General features: G+C 53.9%; 7 protein-coding genes across 7 annotated transcripts; 4 read left to right on the top strand and 3 right to left on the bottom strand.

The window, feature by feature from the left end:
* Positions 1-83: 83 nt before the first annotated feature.
* Positions 84-863, bottom strand: K460DRAFT_408380 (uncharacterized protein; the record flags this gene model as incomplete). Its single annotated transcript, XM_040937155.1, has 2 exons — positions 84-697; positions 752-863. The coding sequence occupies 2 exons, from the start codon at positions 861-863 to the stop codon at positions 84-86; spliced, it is 726 nt and encodes a 241-aa protein (XP_040786636.1).
* Positions 864-1,135: 272 nt separating this feature from the next.
* Positions 1,136-2,549, top strand: K460DRAFT_357705 (eukaryotic translation initiation factor-like protein 3 subunit E; the record flags this gene model as incomplete). Its single annotated transcript, XM_040932051.1, has 3 exons — positions 1,136-1,636; positions 1,687-2,282; positions 2,336-2,549. The coding sequence occupies 3 exons, from the start codon at positions 1,136-1,138 to the stop codon at positions 2,547-2,549; spliced, it is 1,311 nt and encodes a 436-aa protein (XP_040786635.1).
* Positions 2,550-2,974: 425 nt separating this feature from the next.
* On the bottom strand, positions 2,975-6,437 carry K460DRAFT_379093 (uncharacterized protein; the record flags this gene model as incomplete). The annotated part of the gene is made up of 12 exons (XM_040935140.1): positions 2,975-3,130; positions 3,197-5,013; positions 5,063-5,108; positions 5,160-5,244; positions 5,294-5,335; positions 5,423-5,549; positions 5,598-5,930; positions 5,980-6,076; positions 6,128-6,167; positions 6,217-6,247; positions 6,300-6,345; positions 6,399-6,437. The coding sequence occupies 12 exons, from the start codon at positions 6,435-6,437 to the stop codon at positions 2,975-2,977; spliced, it is 2,859 nt and encodes a 952-aa protein (XP_040786634.1).
* A 241-nt stretch (positions 6,438-6,678) lies between these two features.
* Positions 6,679-8,502, top strand: K460DRAFT_368944 (uncharacterized protein). The gene is made up of 2 exons (XM_040933873.1): positions 6,679-6,786; positions 6,837-8,502. Exons 1-2 carry the CDS (start codon positions 6,697-6,699, stop codon positions 8,085-8,087), a joined length of 1,341 nt encoding a protein of 446 aa, XP_040786633.1. The 5' UTR covers positions 6,679-6,696; the 3' UTR covers positions 8,088-8,502.
* On the bottom strand, positions 8,195-9,077 carry K460DRAFT_368942 (uncharacterized protein). The gene is made up of 3 exons (XM_040933872.1): positions 8,763-9,077; positions 8,446-8,706; positions 8,195-8,393 (listed from the first exon to the last, which is right to left on the bottom strand). Exons 1-3 carry the CDS (start codon positions 9,047-9,049, stop codon positions 8,306-8,308), a joined length of 636 nt encoding a protein of 211 aa, XP_040786632.1. The 5' UTR covers positions 9,050-9,077; the 3' UTR covers positions 8,195-8,305.
* A 520-nt stretch (positions 9,078-9,597) lies between these two features.
* On the top strand, positions 9,598-12,240 carry K460DRAFT_289229 (uncharacterized protein; the record flags this gene model as incomplete). The annotated part of the gene is made up of 5 exons (XM_040929106.1): positions 9,598-10,660; positions 10,709-10,888; positions 10,940-11,366; positions 11,445-11,665; positions 11,711-12,240. The coding sequence occupies 5 exons, from the start codon at positions 9,598-9,600 to the stop codon at positions 12,238-12,240; spliced, it is 2,421 nt and encodes an 806-aa protein (XP_040786631.1).
* A 1,086-nt stretch (positions 12,241-13,326) lies between these two features.
* K460DRAFT_288814 (uncharacterized protein) lies at positions 13,327-14,346 on the top strand (the record flags this gene model as incomplete). Its single annotated transcript, XM_040929077.1, has 1 exon — positions 13,327-14,346. The coding sequence occupies one exon, from the start codon at positions 13,327-13,329 to the stop codon at positions 14,344-14,346; it is 1,020 nt and encodes a 339-aa protein (XP_040786630.1).
* Positions 14,347-14,380: the final 34 nt, after the last annotated feature.

Genomic DNA, 14,380 nt, shown 5'->3' with positions numbered 1-14,380 from the left:
AATCCTCTGCTCTATTCCTTCGAGGCTATATCTGCACTACTAGGTCCTTCCGAACTCTTTCTACTCGAGTCTCCTCGTTTCTCCTACATACCCCGTGCTTTCAGAAACTCGGCAATCTCGCTCGTGTGATGCCCTTTGACAATGACGTGCCCCGTCAAACTATTGATCGTGACCTCCTCATTCTTCTTATTCAGAAACACGCGTAACTCGTCCCGCAACGCAGACAGATCGCCAGTGATTTTCCGTATGGTTGTCAGGTGCAGGTTGCCACCGCGCTTATAGTCTGTGTATATGGGGAGGTTCTTGGAGGCGGAGCGGGAGATGTGGTACTTTGGCGGGGGGAGCTCGATATTGGTTGCGCGTTGCGCGGGCGAAGCTTTTGCCGCATTTCGTAACCGGATCTCCTTTTGTGTGCGGGACTCGGGTTTGAATTTGTTGAGCTGGAAGGCACTTTTGGGAAGGCTGGGGGTAGTGGGCTCAACGGTCTTGGTCTTCGTAGCCCTGGGTCGCTGAGAGGGAAGTGTAGGCTTGGGCTCTGGCGGTTGCGCGCTGTCCGACTCGGTGATGGCTTCAGCTGTTGCTAAGTCGGCGGCGCGCTGGGCTTGCTGGGGTGTTGAGGGAGCCTCAGGAGATGCATTTGGAGGTAAAGAAGGGTCCGAAGCGGGTTTGAGGGGTTCTGTCGCTGTTGAAGGAGTCTCTGGTAACAGCTGTTAATATGGGATGTAACTAAAGGCACATTGGAGAGGCATACGATCAGCGAATAGTCGTGTTGCGGTCGAGAAGCGCATGTGCTGCTGGCATGCGACTGCTCTAGGAGGTGCCAGTGGCCTCAACAGCGGGGCAAAAGTCTGTATCCGAGGCATTGCGACAGTATGAATTACAGTATACACAGGAAGAGGGAATGGAACCTGAACGGCACGGCTGCTGTGCTGATGTCGATAAGCCTCTGCAGCGAGGTTTGCGGCTCAACACCAAAAGTTTAGCGTTGCAGGGGTGCTCGCTACGCACAGTCATTTTTCCCTTCACCTCCGCGAACCCCACCACCGCCGCTGCCGACATAGCGAATTTCGCGCCCGCTGCAACACCACCTCTGCACTCACCTCGACCACACAGAGCACCGCGCCAACCACCCAACATGGCCGACTCAGCGACCGATGGCGTCGACATCGCCGCACAATACAGCCTCCTCCCCAAGCTCATGCCCAACCTCGACCGCCATCTCGTCTACCCGCTCCTCAACTTCTCCAGCGACGAAGATGCCGAGCAACCGCTCGACCAGAAAAAGCTGCTTCTCGAGCTCCTCAAGTCCACCAACATGACCGACTTTGTAGGCCAGCTGTACCAGGAAGTGCACGACCTCGACGACATGCCCGACGAGTACAAGCAAAAGCGCGACCAGGTGCTGCAGACGCGCGATCGGCTGGAGCAGGAGACGAGCAAGATCTCGGGACTTTTGGACGACGAGAACGTGGTGACCAACCTGAGGAGCGACAAGGTGCAGAATTTGGCATACTTGAAGGAGAGCCATGGTGTCGAGGTGGACATGGTGAACCAGTTGTATGAGTTTGGGCAGTTCCAGTACAGCTGCGGTGTCTACCCGCATGCTGCTGAGTTGCTGTACCGGTTCAGGGTTCTGGTGGGTTTTACCATATTGATCTTTGTTTTTATCATGCTAACGTCTCGTAGACTACCGACGGCGACAAGGAGCGTGAAGCCACCTGGGGCAAGCTCGCCTGCGAGATCCTCTCCGTAAACTGGGACTCGGCCATAGAAGAGATCAACAAGCTCAAGGAAATCATCGACACACGCCTCTTCAACAACCCGCTCGCACAACTCCAGCACCGCACCTGGTTGCTTCACTGGTCGCTCTTCCCCCTCTTCAACCACGAATCCTCCCGCGAAGCACTTACCGACATGTTCTTCTCCCCCGCATACATCAACACCATTCAGACAAACTGCCCATGGATCCTGCGCTACCTGGCCGCTGCCGTTATCACCGGTCGCAACAAGGGAAGGAATTCGAACCAGTACCAGAAGCAGCTCAAGGACCTCATTAGGATTGTGAGGCAGGAAGGGTACGAGTACAACGATCCGGTAACGGACTTCATCAAGGCGCTGTACATTGACTTTGACTTTGAGGAGGCGCAGAAGAAGTTGAGCGAGACAGAGGAGATTCTCAAGAACGACTTCTTCTTGCTGGGTGCGGCGGATTCGTTTGTGGATGCGGCGAGACATTTGATCTCAGAGAGCTACTGCAAGATTCACCAGCGCATCGACATCAAGTGAGTCTTCGGCTAGCCCATCAATGTAGAGTTACAGTACTAACGCCAGTCAGGGACCTCTCAACGCGTCTCGGCCTCTCACAAGACGAGGGCGAGAAGTGGATCGTCAACCTCATCCGCGACACACGTGTCGACGCCAAGATCGACTACCAGGCCGGCACAGTCGTCATGAACCACCCACCACAGTCTGTCTACCAACAAGTTATCGAGCGGACAAAGGGCGGCTTCTTTAGGACGCAGGTCCTGAGTGCTGCCGTAGCCAAATGAGCATACTGAGCGAAACTACTGGGGCCTATCTCGACGGGGGGTGAAGTAGGAGCGGCGGCTTCTGGGGATGTCATGACGGGGGGACGTTGACGAAGGCGCATGGCTGATGATCAAAAGTACGGACGGGCTTCGTTCCGAGGCCTGATGATAGGTATGCGAGCCTCTTCGCACAAATGCAATGCATGTTTACGGGCGTCTGTGTGAGCTCCATAGGAGCTCTGTGTTTCCGGGGCTAAGTGGTGGCAACAGCAGCGGGAATAGGCTGTACTTTTATAGACGCGAATTGGGGTGCCCTCAATTGAAACTTGAGAAATGATCATTCACATAACTTTTGATTTCTTCGTGCATACTGTACAATTCGCGACCACGTCCAAATTCTCCAATGTCGTCTCTCAAAGTGTGAACCCCTATTTCCCTCCACCACTTTAAGCATAGTACCTAGGCTCGTCGAAAACGTGGTACCTATGACCTCTAACACCCTCACCCTTGAAGAGATCTGGGAAGCGCAGGCCAGGTGGGACTTGGCTCTCATGAATCAACTCGTGCCCATTCTCGGGTTGATCGACGACGAACTTGCCGAGCTGTCAAGCGTTAGCATATGCACAGATCCAGTAGGTGACCAAGTAGGAGAGAAAACGTAAACGTACCTGTAGTTCCGTGTCCGTGATGGTATGTCGAGAAACTCGAGCGTAACCCGTACGCCTAAGACCCTTGTAGAGAATGTACTCGCACCACCTATCCCAGTCCGTGGGGTCGATATCCTTCATTCCGCTCTTCTCGCCAACATAGGTATTGTAATTTCCCTCGCCCGGCTTGAGAACAAGATAACTCAGCAGAATCGCTGGCCTGGACGTCGCCTTCATTCTCTCCGCCAAGTACAGAGACTGTAATCTGCGATCCTCGGGATCCTCCTCCTGTCCCGAGTGAAACACGAAGACATCGACGAGGGTGCCGTACGCGTCGATTGTGGCCTCGATCGCGGGCGCCAGTTCGCCAACGGGACTTGGTAGAAGGTGGTGTGTGGAATTGACAATGGGGAACTTGGAGAGTAATGCGGCGCCCCAGGTGTGCTTGTTGGGTCCCGGGCCGTAGTCGACCCACATGCCCAGGTCTTCGGCGAGGAACTGCGTCGTGTCGCGGTTACCCATGATGATGCGCTGGAGATCGCTTTCCAATAGGCCAATGACGTCGACTTCGAGCTCTTTGATGAGATCGCGCATGCGGTATTCCGACGACCACATGTCATTATCCAAGGAGAAATGGATTGTCCAGATACCCGCAGTGATCGATTTGGTCTCGGGATTATAAGGAGTGTAGTCGTACGAGGGGAACCGCAAGTACGCGGTAGCGATAGCGAGCAGCTCAATGGCGCCGAGAATATAAAGGTAATACGAGCGCTGTCTACTAGACGCTGCGGTGATGACGGCTTTGCCTTTGTACGTCTTTGCGGCGGGTGACTGGGTTGAGACGCTGAAGATCCCTGCGCCGATTTGCAGCATCATAGCGGTCATGACCCAATCGGTGCGTTCGCGGACAAGCGGGCCGCCAGGAACGAAGGCATAGGCGACAACCCAGACGTGGAAGAGGACCATGAGGTTGTAAACTAAGAAAGCAAGGCCAAATGTTTTGCCGGGAGAGTGGCGGGCAGCATGAGTGATGAGCACTGGGGCGGCAGCCATGGTGTACACGGCAAGGACAAGGGCGCCGTAGTATCCACTCCAGTGGCTGTAGGTGGTCAATACAGCAGCTCCAATGGAGCCCACACCATAGAAAGCCCATGACCGAGATAGATTTGGAGCAAATAGTCCGATGTTAAGACCAACGCCCATGGCCAGCAAAGTCCAAGCACCATGGGGAACAGCAAGCGGGCCACGGACAGGATATCCTTCCCAGACCCATGAAATCATGGTGCTCGAGTCCGAAAGCAACGAGTGCATAGCAAAGAACAGACCGGCGAGACCAAAGCCTGCAAACACTGAAGATCCTCTAGTCGGGCCTGGCGCTGGAATATCTGCACCGGAGCTGGCTGTCGATCTTGTTGATATCAGTATGGCAATCACAGCCAGTACCAGGCCGGTCTTGTTCCAGCCACCATTTGGCTCATGCATGATCGGCCAGATGGGGTTGTTCGTCCAGAAAGCGAACTTGGCGACACTGGAAGCTATTAGACCCAGTGAGAATGCCGAGATACGTCCCTCGAGACGATGTGGCTGAGATCGTTCTGCATAGAAAGTACCGGCCCAAGAGAGACATGACATCGAAAGGCCAAATCCAACGGAGAACAGGCGGTTCTCGGGAGACTTTGCGAGAAACGCCAGAAGGCCTGGGAGTGATAGCAGATGGAAGAACCATGTGTAGCGAGTAACAAGGAAGCGAAGTGGCCTAATCCCTAGGAAGAATGGGGAGAGTGTGCACAAAATTATGGCTTCATAACCGGAGATGCCCATATGCCAGAGTGGGAAATCTAGATAGGGTCAGCGTGTATATAAGAAGAGTAGAAGGCGAATACTCACACCATACGCATACTCCGAGAGAGGTCAACATGGACCAAAATACAAACTACAAAAACCATGAGTTACAGGATCTCGACGGGGTAAAGACTCGACCTACCCCGTTGTAGACGTCTGCTACAGCATGAAGAAAGCCAAGCCAAGAGAAGGCACCTGAAAAGGTCGCGCCGATCTCCTTGCCTCTCCTGGACCGCAATCAGAACCATTCTCACTGGACTTTCGATATAGACTTACTCTTTCTCAAGAATAGTGTCGGATACGGACCTGTTTCCCGCACTGGAGGACACAACAAATCAGAATATATTCGCAGACCATTTGTATTCGTGAGGGGCGTCTATCTACTTTGGGAGTCTTGGGACGTACACGCGAGATACACCACGTATATCCTTTATCACAACCTCGAAATTTTGGAACTCGACTACCGTAACTGCATCGAATGCTACGTCGAGCAGTACAAGCGCCCACTCGAAGAATGAGTAGATGGTGTATGCTGGATGGATTTTAGCATAGATAGCGTAATGGGATAGCGCAAACTTACCTCCAGCAACCCGATGCACTTTGTGCTGAATGAAAAAGTAGATCAGAGGCACAAGAGTCGCAAAGAAGGATCCAGCGAAAAGCTTCCGGTATTTGATGGCTGTTGGGTTCGCTGGGCTCAAAGCCAGGCAGCCGAGTGTCCATGGGAGTGTCGCTACGAGGTATGAAATCATGAAGATGTCGTGCCAGTCGTGGTCATCAGTCGACGTCACGTATGTCCAACCTCCGCATGTCAGGGTTCGGAATATGCCCACGCCGGCGACGAATTTGGGGAGGGACGAGTTTGGCCGGTTGGTCAAAATATACCAGAGGCCGACCAATACGAAGCGGGGACCTGGATATTGTTAAATATGAACCACTGTAAGTTTCTTCGCCAGGCGTACCTGATGTAAGGGCAATGAACAGCATGAAGACGGAGCGCTCGGGATAGCGGTCTCCGATGGTCGAAGAGACGGAGGGAAACCATTCCTCGGGATAGCCCTACGATCATGGTCAGCCGGTTTGAAGCTTTGCGAAGCCTCGAGTACTGACGTAGAATTCATTTTGTACGATCTTGTGGTAGTGGAGCCATCTGTGGGTGTTCAGTCGCGTCGATGGGCATTCGTGGGGTGACAGCGTACAGTCCGACAATTAGGGCTCCGACAAAGGCAGCTGCAATTGGAATTAGCCCAGAATCATGAGGTGATTTGCCATGGTTGCTTACCGTATGCCATAAGCGTGTGCGAATATGATATCCATTTGCCGTTGAACTGTGGACTGTGAGTATGCGGAGATGTCGGAGGTGAGATCTACGAGCGCCTACCGATGCGACGGTGTCGCCTTCTTTGTCTTTGAAAGCCATGATGAAATGGGTTCTGAAGGGTGGCTCGGTACCCCGCCGCTCCAAGAAAAAGAAAGAAGCAAAAGAGCGTTGAGAATTGAGACTTGGGAAGCAGAAACACGGCACGCGTTTCTCCTGAAGCTGGCGGAGGTCAGTCAGGGTTCACCGTCGTAAGCCAAGGCGCCAATCGGCAGGAGCAACTTTAGGCGAGCAGTCTTCTCGACCGACAACTTTTTTTCCATCGCAAGCTTCCTTTGCTCTTATTCCCACCCCGCAGACAATGGCAGGCCCAAGTGACAAGGCTCGTTTTTACCTCGAGCAGTCGGCGACAGAGTTGAACGAGCTTGAGCGCAAGAAAATCTTCACAAGGGTAGGCTGGCAATTGTCTACGCAATCAAGGCGTCTGCTAATGGTCCCCAGGAAGAAATAAGTTCAATAGCTAGGAAGCGCTCCGACTTTGAGCATATCATCAATGCACGCGGCTCGCATCCCTCCGACTACCTGCGATACATCGAGTTTGAGAAGAATGCCGACGCGCTCCGCCGAAAACGAATCAAACGATTGGGTGTTCGGTACAAGGGTGCTGGACAGCGGTCCATCTATTTCCTCTACAACCGCGCAACCAAGAAGTTCCCGGGCGACCTGACGCTCTGGATGCAGTACATTGACTTCGCGCGCAAGGACAAGGCATACAAGAGGCTGAATGACATCTTCACATCGGTCGCACGCCTGCATCCCACCAAGCCAGACATATGGATCTACGCGGCCAACTACTTCATGGACACGCAGGCGGACATCACAAATGCGCGGAGTTACATGCAGCGTGGACTGAGGTTTTGCAAGAACTCGGAGTATCTGTGGCTAGAGTACGCCAAGCTGGAGACCATGTACGTTGGCAAGATTGCAGGGCGGAGGAAGATCCTGGGGCTGGACATTGATCGCACCAAAAAACAGCAAACAGACGAGGGCGAGGATGTGGATATGATTGCACTGCCAGAAATCACAGCAGAAGACGTAAATCCGACATTGAAGCAGGACGATGGCGTCGATGAGGTGGCCCTCCAGAATCTGGCAGCTGCGCCTGTGCTCACTGGCGCAATTCCGCTCGCCATTTTCGATTCCGCCATGAAGCAGTTCCAAGGCAAACCCAGACTTGCGGAGCACTTCTTCGGCATGTTTGCGGAATTCGACCAGCTACCTTGCATACCACAAATATTGCAGCATGTCTTGGATTACCTACAGGAGAATTCGCTTTTCGCTATAGAAACCGCCATCTGCAGGTTCCGCATGAAATTATTCGGTCGCAACCCTGCCGATCCCAAATTCCCTCCTGCATTGGGAGACGCGCTCGACTTGATAAGCTCTACCATCCAGGAATATCCCAGCGAGTCTGTCCGGCTCTCCGAAGTCGCTGTTCGTCAGTTGGTATCTCTCAATCGGTTATCCGCGGATGCGGATCCAGCTCTCCAGAAAGTGCTGCGTGTAGCTCTTCGAAAGTATATGCGAGCGCTAGAAGACGGTGAAGGTTCTGGAGATAAGGTTGCCAGCTTGGCCAGATCACTGCAGCAAGAGGGAAGGAGGCACGATGCAGAGGCGGTGATCCGGGCGAGCATCAAGTACTGGGCTGCGAATGAAGAGCTGCAGAAGCTCAACTCGGCGTTGGAGAGGTGAAGGGTTTGGGCAGCCTCGCCAGCAAATTAGGGGTACCAAGCATCTCTGACATGTCTTATCAGACGGAGCGCCATGAGCTACACCGCTGCGGCTACAAGCGCCTTATCGTGACATGTGTGCTATGAGGCCGAGTCGGACCACGTCACCTGGACGGCCAAGCGAAGCGATGCTACTGTGGTAGCAACCGGTGTCGCAGAGCGCTGCCTTTGAATCATGAATCAATCATCACCCCGGCCTCTTCTTGACGTCTTCTTAGCACTTTGCTGCTTCTTGGTCTTTAGGCGGCGCTCGTTGTCCGACTTTTGTCTGTCGGCTTGTCAGCGGTCGGGTCGTCGGGCAGATAGGCTGAAGAACGTACAAGTCTTTGACTCGCTGCACCTGCTCCGCGGATGTTTGGGCCGGCACTGCGTTGTGCCCCGCTTCGACGATTGCTTCATATAAACGCTTGTAGCAGCTGTGGGCATTGTCGCTCTGTTTTCGACTGTCGTCGGCTTGGACTAGGAGCGTGTTGGACTTGGCGGCTGCATAACGGCATCGCTTAATGTGGCCATGGAGAGCAGTGGGGACATGGTGCAGCAACGCATCCAGGGGCACTCTCAAAGTAGCTTTAGAATTGACTCTTTGGGCATGCTTAGTATGGGCGCGAGCCGTGTACTTTTCGTGAGTTTGTCATACTTGTTCACATTCTGTCCGCCAGGGCCGGACGACCTGCTGAAGCTCAATTCGCCGATGCTTTTGAGAGGGATCGCCTCTGCATGCAGCTTCGCAAGCCATGTGCGTGCCGCCTGGAGCTCGTCGTCATTTGCACTGCTGCTGCTGCTGTTGTTGTTGTTGCTGCTGCTGTTGTTGCTGATGTGCCTCGCAGTCAACAAGGTGAATTGACGATGCACTGCTGCTGCTGGCGGGAGTCTCGTGACGGAAGTAGGGTGTGCAAGGATGGAGCGAAAGCGGAGAGCATGCATATTATCTAGTATTTTCCAAGGATCAAAGTGAGGATGAGAGGCGTCTCCAATCGGGGGAAGACGCAACATGGTTCGTACTAAGAGGCACACACCATCCAATCACGTGCGCGGGCTAGGTTCTAGAGCGCCAGCAAAAGTATTCCATTCAGCCTTTGCTCATCACTCAAAGGCCTGTGCATCATCTTCACACGGCGTGTCCCAACATCTGCTGCACGACGCTTGCCCGCCTTCTCCTTCCATCCCTCTCGCCACTTTTATGAGCCCGCCTTCCCCGCACATCGCCTCTGTACTTGTTGTCCGGCGGCTGCTGAGTGGACCAGTGCTGCTTCTAACCTCACCTCACCTCGCCTTCCTCTAGCATCACCAACACTACACCACCACCTCCTCCACCACCCCGCCATCCAGCTCCCACCACACCCTCCAGTACCACATCCAGCCCTCCCGTCCTTGTCGCGGCGGCGTGCTGTGTCTATGCCTTGAGTTGACCCTTGCCCTGCAATCCCCCATATATCCGTGTACCGGCCCTGCGCCTGGCTTCTCTAGCATATATGATACCCGGTCCCAGCCCACCGCAAGAAGCAGAGCACATCCGCCACCAACAATTGACGCCAGAGTCGCCCCAGCCGCAGAACGTCCCCTCGCCTGCCAACATTCCCCTCCTTGTAGAGCAGATGGACTTGAACTTCACTGGGCCCATCGACAACAGTAACGGCAGTACCACTTCAGCCTCGCACTACCCTCCGCAATCGCACACACCCAACACCCTCTCCTCGACGCCCTACTTCGCCGACCAGTCCAACCCGTCGAGCTATCAGAATGTACAGCTACAGAGTGGTGGAGGCAGTGCGCCGGCAGGCTTCTTTCAGTCAACAGCGTTCGGTGGCAGCGTGGGTACGCGGGCGGCGCATGATACCCCTTCAATCCACAATTTCACCCCTCAGCAGCAGTCGCGCGCCGCTTCTGCCAGTGACGCGCCACACGCCTCTGGTCAAGACCCTCACTCTGCGTACCCATACTCCCATGACAATGCGTATGCTGCCCAGCTAGCGCCAGCCCAGTCTACCCAAGGCACTCACTATCAGACTGAGGCGCATGCAGCCACCAGTGTTGACGTACAAGCCTTGTTGGACTCTTTGACACCTGCCACCAACAATGCGCCTTCAGGCCAATATGCTTCTCAAGTGTCTGCGCAGTCGCAGCCCAATGCGTCAGCTTCTTCCCTGTCTACGACTTCAAATCTTCCTCCTCGACCTCCAGCGCAGGACAAGTCTGCTACGCATTCCAACTATAGTCCGAACGATGATATCAGGTCTTTCCATCCGTATAGCCAGAGGCCGCCCACTACCCAGCAGCGTGGCAATAGTCAAGCACCGCCCTTGAATATGCAGAGACAGGACTTTACGACTGTTCCGCGGCCTGGAGTTCAGAGTCCAACTTCTCCAGGCCAAGGTCAGCGACAACTAGCTCAGCGCAGCGAGACACCCGACGATGAGGATATACGGTGGCCACCGGAAATCAACAGAAAGTACGAAGAGTTCCTAGACCAGGAGAGGAAGTTCGTGACAGAGGGACAGTGGGACCAGTTCCCGATGGGTTCTCGTCTCTTCATTGGTGAGCGCAACGCCCGTCTATGACTGTGACGCATCTAACATGTGTTAGGTAATCTTCCTACAGAGAAAGTAACCAAGCGGGACATCTTCCATCGATTCTACCGCCATGGCAGGCTCGCGCAGATATCGATAAAGCAGGCATATGGATTTGTTCAATTTCTAGACTCTGAGTCATGTCGTCGGGCTCTGGACGCAGAGCAAGGACAGGCAGTGCGTGGTCGGAAGATGCGTGAGTGTGACCATTCCCCTGTGTCCATCGACACGATACTAACAACGGCAGATCTCGAGATCTCCAAGCCCCAGCGGAATACAAAAGCAAAGGTTGAACCGCAACCCACCGGAACCCGACGCCGCTCGCGCTCGCCAGACTATACTAGAGGTGGCACAGGACCAACACCCAGGGATGGTCGATATGGCGGGAGTCCCTTGTCTCCTCGAGATAGGGAACGGCGTTTTCGCGATCGGGATGACTACCGGCCCATGCGATCTCCGTCGCCACGCGGTCCTTCTCGAGGAATGAGGTCAAGAGACAGGAGTCGCGATAGGTTTGACACACGATACCGTAGCAGATCACGGACACCACCTCGAAGACATCGAAGTCCCTCCCCTCGGCGAGGCTACACCGAGGATGGCTTAGATCTACCTCGCAGATTGCCACATGAAGTACCCGACATTCAGATACTGGTTCTGAATGAAAGTCTGCCTCGGTATGTTGACCTTGAACACGTTGTTACTCAGCGATTCCGCTGTGATTTGACCCTGCAATGAAACTGACTTGACCACAGGGACTTCATCCGCTATGTAGAAGACGCTTTCCGCTCCCAAAACCTTCGTAGCAACGTCCTCATTCTTAGCGGTCGGTTTCCTGAGCCGGCTGTTGTTCGAAGGCAGATTCTCGAGGGAGTGTTGGCCATTGTGAGACTCGACACGACGGGCTTATCCAAGGGCAAGGTCAGCGTGCAGATCTTCGATCGACGTGGTGGGGCCAATAATGTTCAATTCAATGGTATGAAGACATGCTCACTTTGTCTCAACTTACTAACTCCTACAGAATATGCCGACCTTGACCCTACTACTGCCAGTTTGCTTGTCAGCAATGCTAAGCAGAGTCAGTCACAGCCAGTACAGCCAGTACAACCGCCAGCGCCGTCTTACGGCTTTCCTACCCCGAATGTACCGCAGTACAGCCAACCGGCGACGACCAACTTCCCTCCTGCACCGACGAGCCAAGCCAATGTCTCTAACCTCATCACCTCTCTTGATCCTGCCAGTTTATCCCAGCTACTCAGTGCCATGTCTGGCAACAACATGCCCCAGAACCCGCAACCTGCCCCTAACCCAGGGTTCAACGCCGACCTTGCTCGCCTACTTGCCCAAGCTCCAAGCCCTGCTCAAACCCCTGGGTTTGGTGGTCCAGCCCAACCAAATCTGGCCAATTTGGGCAACCAATTCCCAGGGCTAGCTTCTTTCTTCGCCAGTCAAGGGCAGCAAGTTGCTCCATCCGTTCAGGCACCCACCCAGGCTGGTGCTACTCCCGACATGAATGAGATCATGGCTCAGCTTGCCCAGTATCAGCGTTGAATGTGTGGATGATTACAATGACATGTCTCAGCCAATCCGGACACCTTTTTCGAATGGCCCTGATCATGCCTTCCATGACGCCCCTCTCGGGTACTCGCTCGTCTCAGCCTAGCCATCGTGGACTTCGCTTGTGCTACCCAGCTCATAAAGCGCCACGGTGCATTCTGTCTTGGATGCAGTAGCTCGACTACGTCCGACAACCGTGTGCCCTTCTTTGCTTGGCTTTCTTCACTTTCAATCGAGGCGCTAGAGATTCTCTCTTTCGATCGTTTCTTCGGCGTTAACTTCCCCTTGCGTTCTTCAACAGCTCGACTAGAAATTTTGTCCGGATTATGCGGCTTTGCGAGGCGTCACTGGCTATATAATCCTCAGTTTGGGTTTTGCATGTGCTTGGAGTTTTATGTATTTTTCCCTGCGAGCGACATGCGAGCAAGTGTGTACTTTTGACTGAAGCGTTTCTGCGTTTCTGTATCTACTGGAGAAAGAGGGGTTGGTAAAGGGTGGCGGATGAGAATATAACACAAGTTGGGATTTCACCATACAATCTCTATGACATGCAGACTTGATCTCGCGCCAATTGCACTGACATGGCGCAAATGCTCCCTTTCCACTACACGGACGAAGGTTGGCGGGGACGCGTGAAGCTTCTTAGCGTGTCGGTATTGGTCTAGCGTTTGCGCGAGGTGTGATGACATCGCGTTGTCCGCGGCGTCCGCGGCAGCATTTCGGTCTTGTCTGACAACAGCGAATCGAGACGTCACATATTTCAAAATACACCGAGACAGCAATTTTCGTCACTCCTTTTTATTCCCTTCTTTCTGCATATTCACACTTTTCACCTTGTTTGCCATGAAGCCACGGCCGACCTTCTCGACCTTCACGGTTTCCGTACGATCAAACCTCGCAGCGTCGAGTTTTCAATGCCGTCGCAACGTCCATTTGCGCGCCATTGCACCGGCGCTGAGCTATCACATATGGCAAGACGCTTCGCGGAGTAGTTTAAGAGAAGACAAGAATACAAACCGAGTGTGGACGCGTCATGCATCGACTTCTGCTACGCCAGCAAAAAAGCCCAGCTATGGCCGAATGCCTCCTCCACCGGCGAAGTCGACTGGACATGCGAAAGATGCGAAAACATCCGTACCAGCAAAACATGGCGCCTCTCCAGGACTGTCCAGTTCTACAACCGTCCTCGCTAAACGACCGTCCACCGCTTCCACAACCGTCCCCATTGTCAAGGCGAAGGAGAACTTGAACCCGCCGCTCTTCACGTACGCGCCCGAAATCAATATACCTGCACGGAAGGCAGATCAAAATATCGCATCTTACCTGTGGGCAGCTGGTCGCGGCTACCTGAGCTTTTACAAAACCGGCATCTCACACGTACGGCAAACGGCGAAACTCGCAAAGCAACTGCGCGAGAAGGCAGCAAAGTCCTCGGGTCAGGACATGAGTGAAGTCCTCACTCGCGCAGAATGGCAGATTGTCCTACGAAGCAAAAAGGATGTACGGCGGTTGCCGGCATTTGCTGCATTGATGCTGTGCATGGGCGAATGGACACCTCTCATAGTCATCTACCTCACCCCTGTGATTCCGGAGGCATGTCGGATTCCGAGCCAAGTCCAGAGAACGTTGGGCAAAATCGAGAAAATACGGCAGGAGCGACTGAGGAGAGTCACGCTGGATTCCACGCGTCTCATGATGAAAGACCGACGCGCCGGCGGTACTCTACCTACAACTTCTGAATCCACCGACTTCAAGAAGAACGCTCAAGTCATGCCAGGCGCAGCGGTTGCCAATTTCAACCTGGAGTCAATGTCGCCCTTCGAGCTTCTACTCACGTCTGCGCAGTACAATTGTCATTCGCGCATCTTCGACTGGCTCTACCTCACTCCTCCGAAATGGCTACTGCAAAGGAACGTCGGACAGCGGCTGGGCTATTTGTGGAAAGACGACGCGTTGATCGAGAGAGACGGCGGATGGGCCGCGCTGAACAAAGTGGAGGTAGAACGCGCTTGTGTAGAGAGGGGAATCAACGTGCTTGGCAAGAGGGAAGATGAGCTGCGGAAAGCGCTAGTTGTGCAATGGAAGGGCGGGAATGCCTGAGAGAGACGAAGACGTAGCGAACTAAGAGCAAGAT

The sequence above is a fragment of the Cucurbitaria berberidis genome (genome assembly GCF_010015615.1).
Source record: "Cucurbitaria berberidis CBS 394.84 unplaced genomic scaffold K460scaffold_4, whole genome shotgun sequence".
Classification (NCBI taxonomy): Eukaryota; Fungi; Ascomycota; class Dothideomycetes; order Pleosporales; family Cucurbitariaceae; genus Cucurbitaria; species Cucurbitaria berberidis.
Note: the sequence above shows the minus strand (reverse complement) of the source record. Positions and strands in the feature narration are given on the sequence as shown.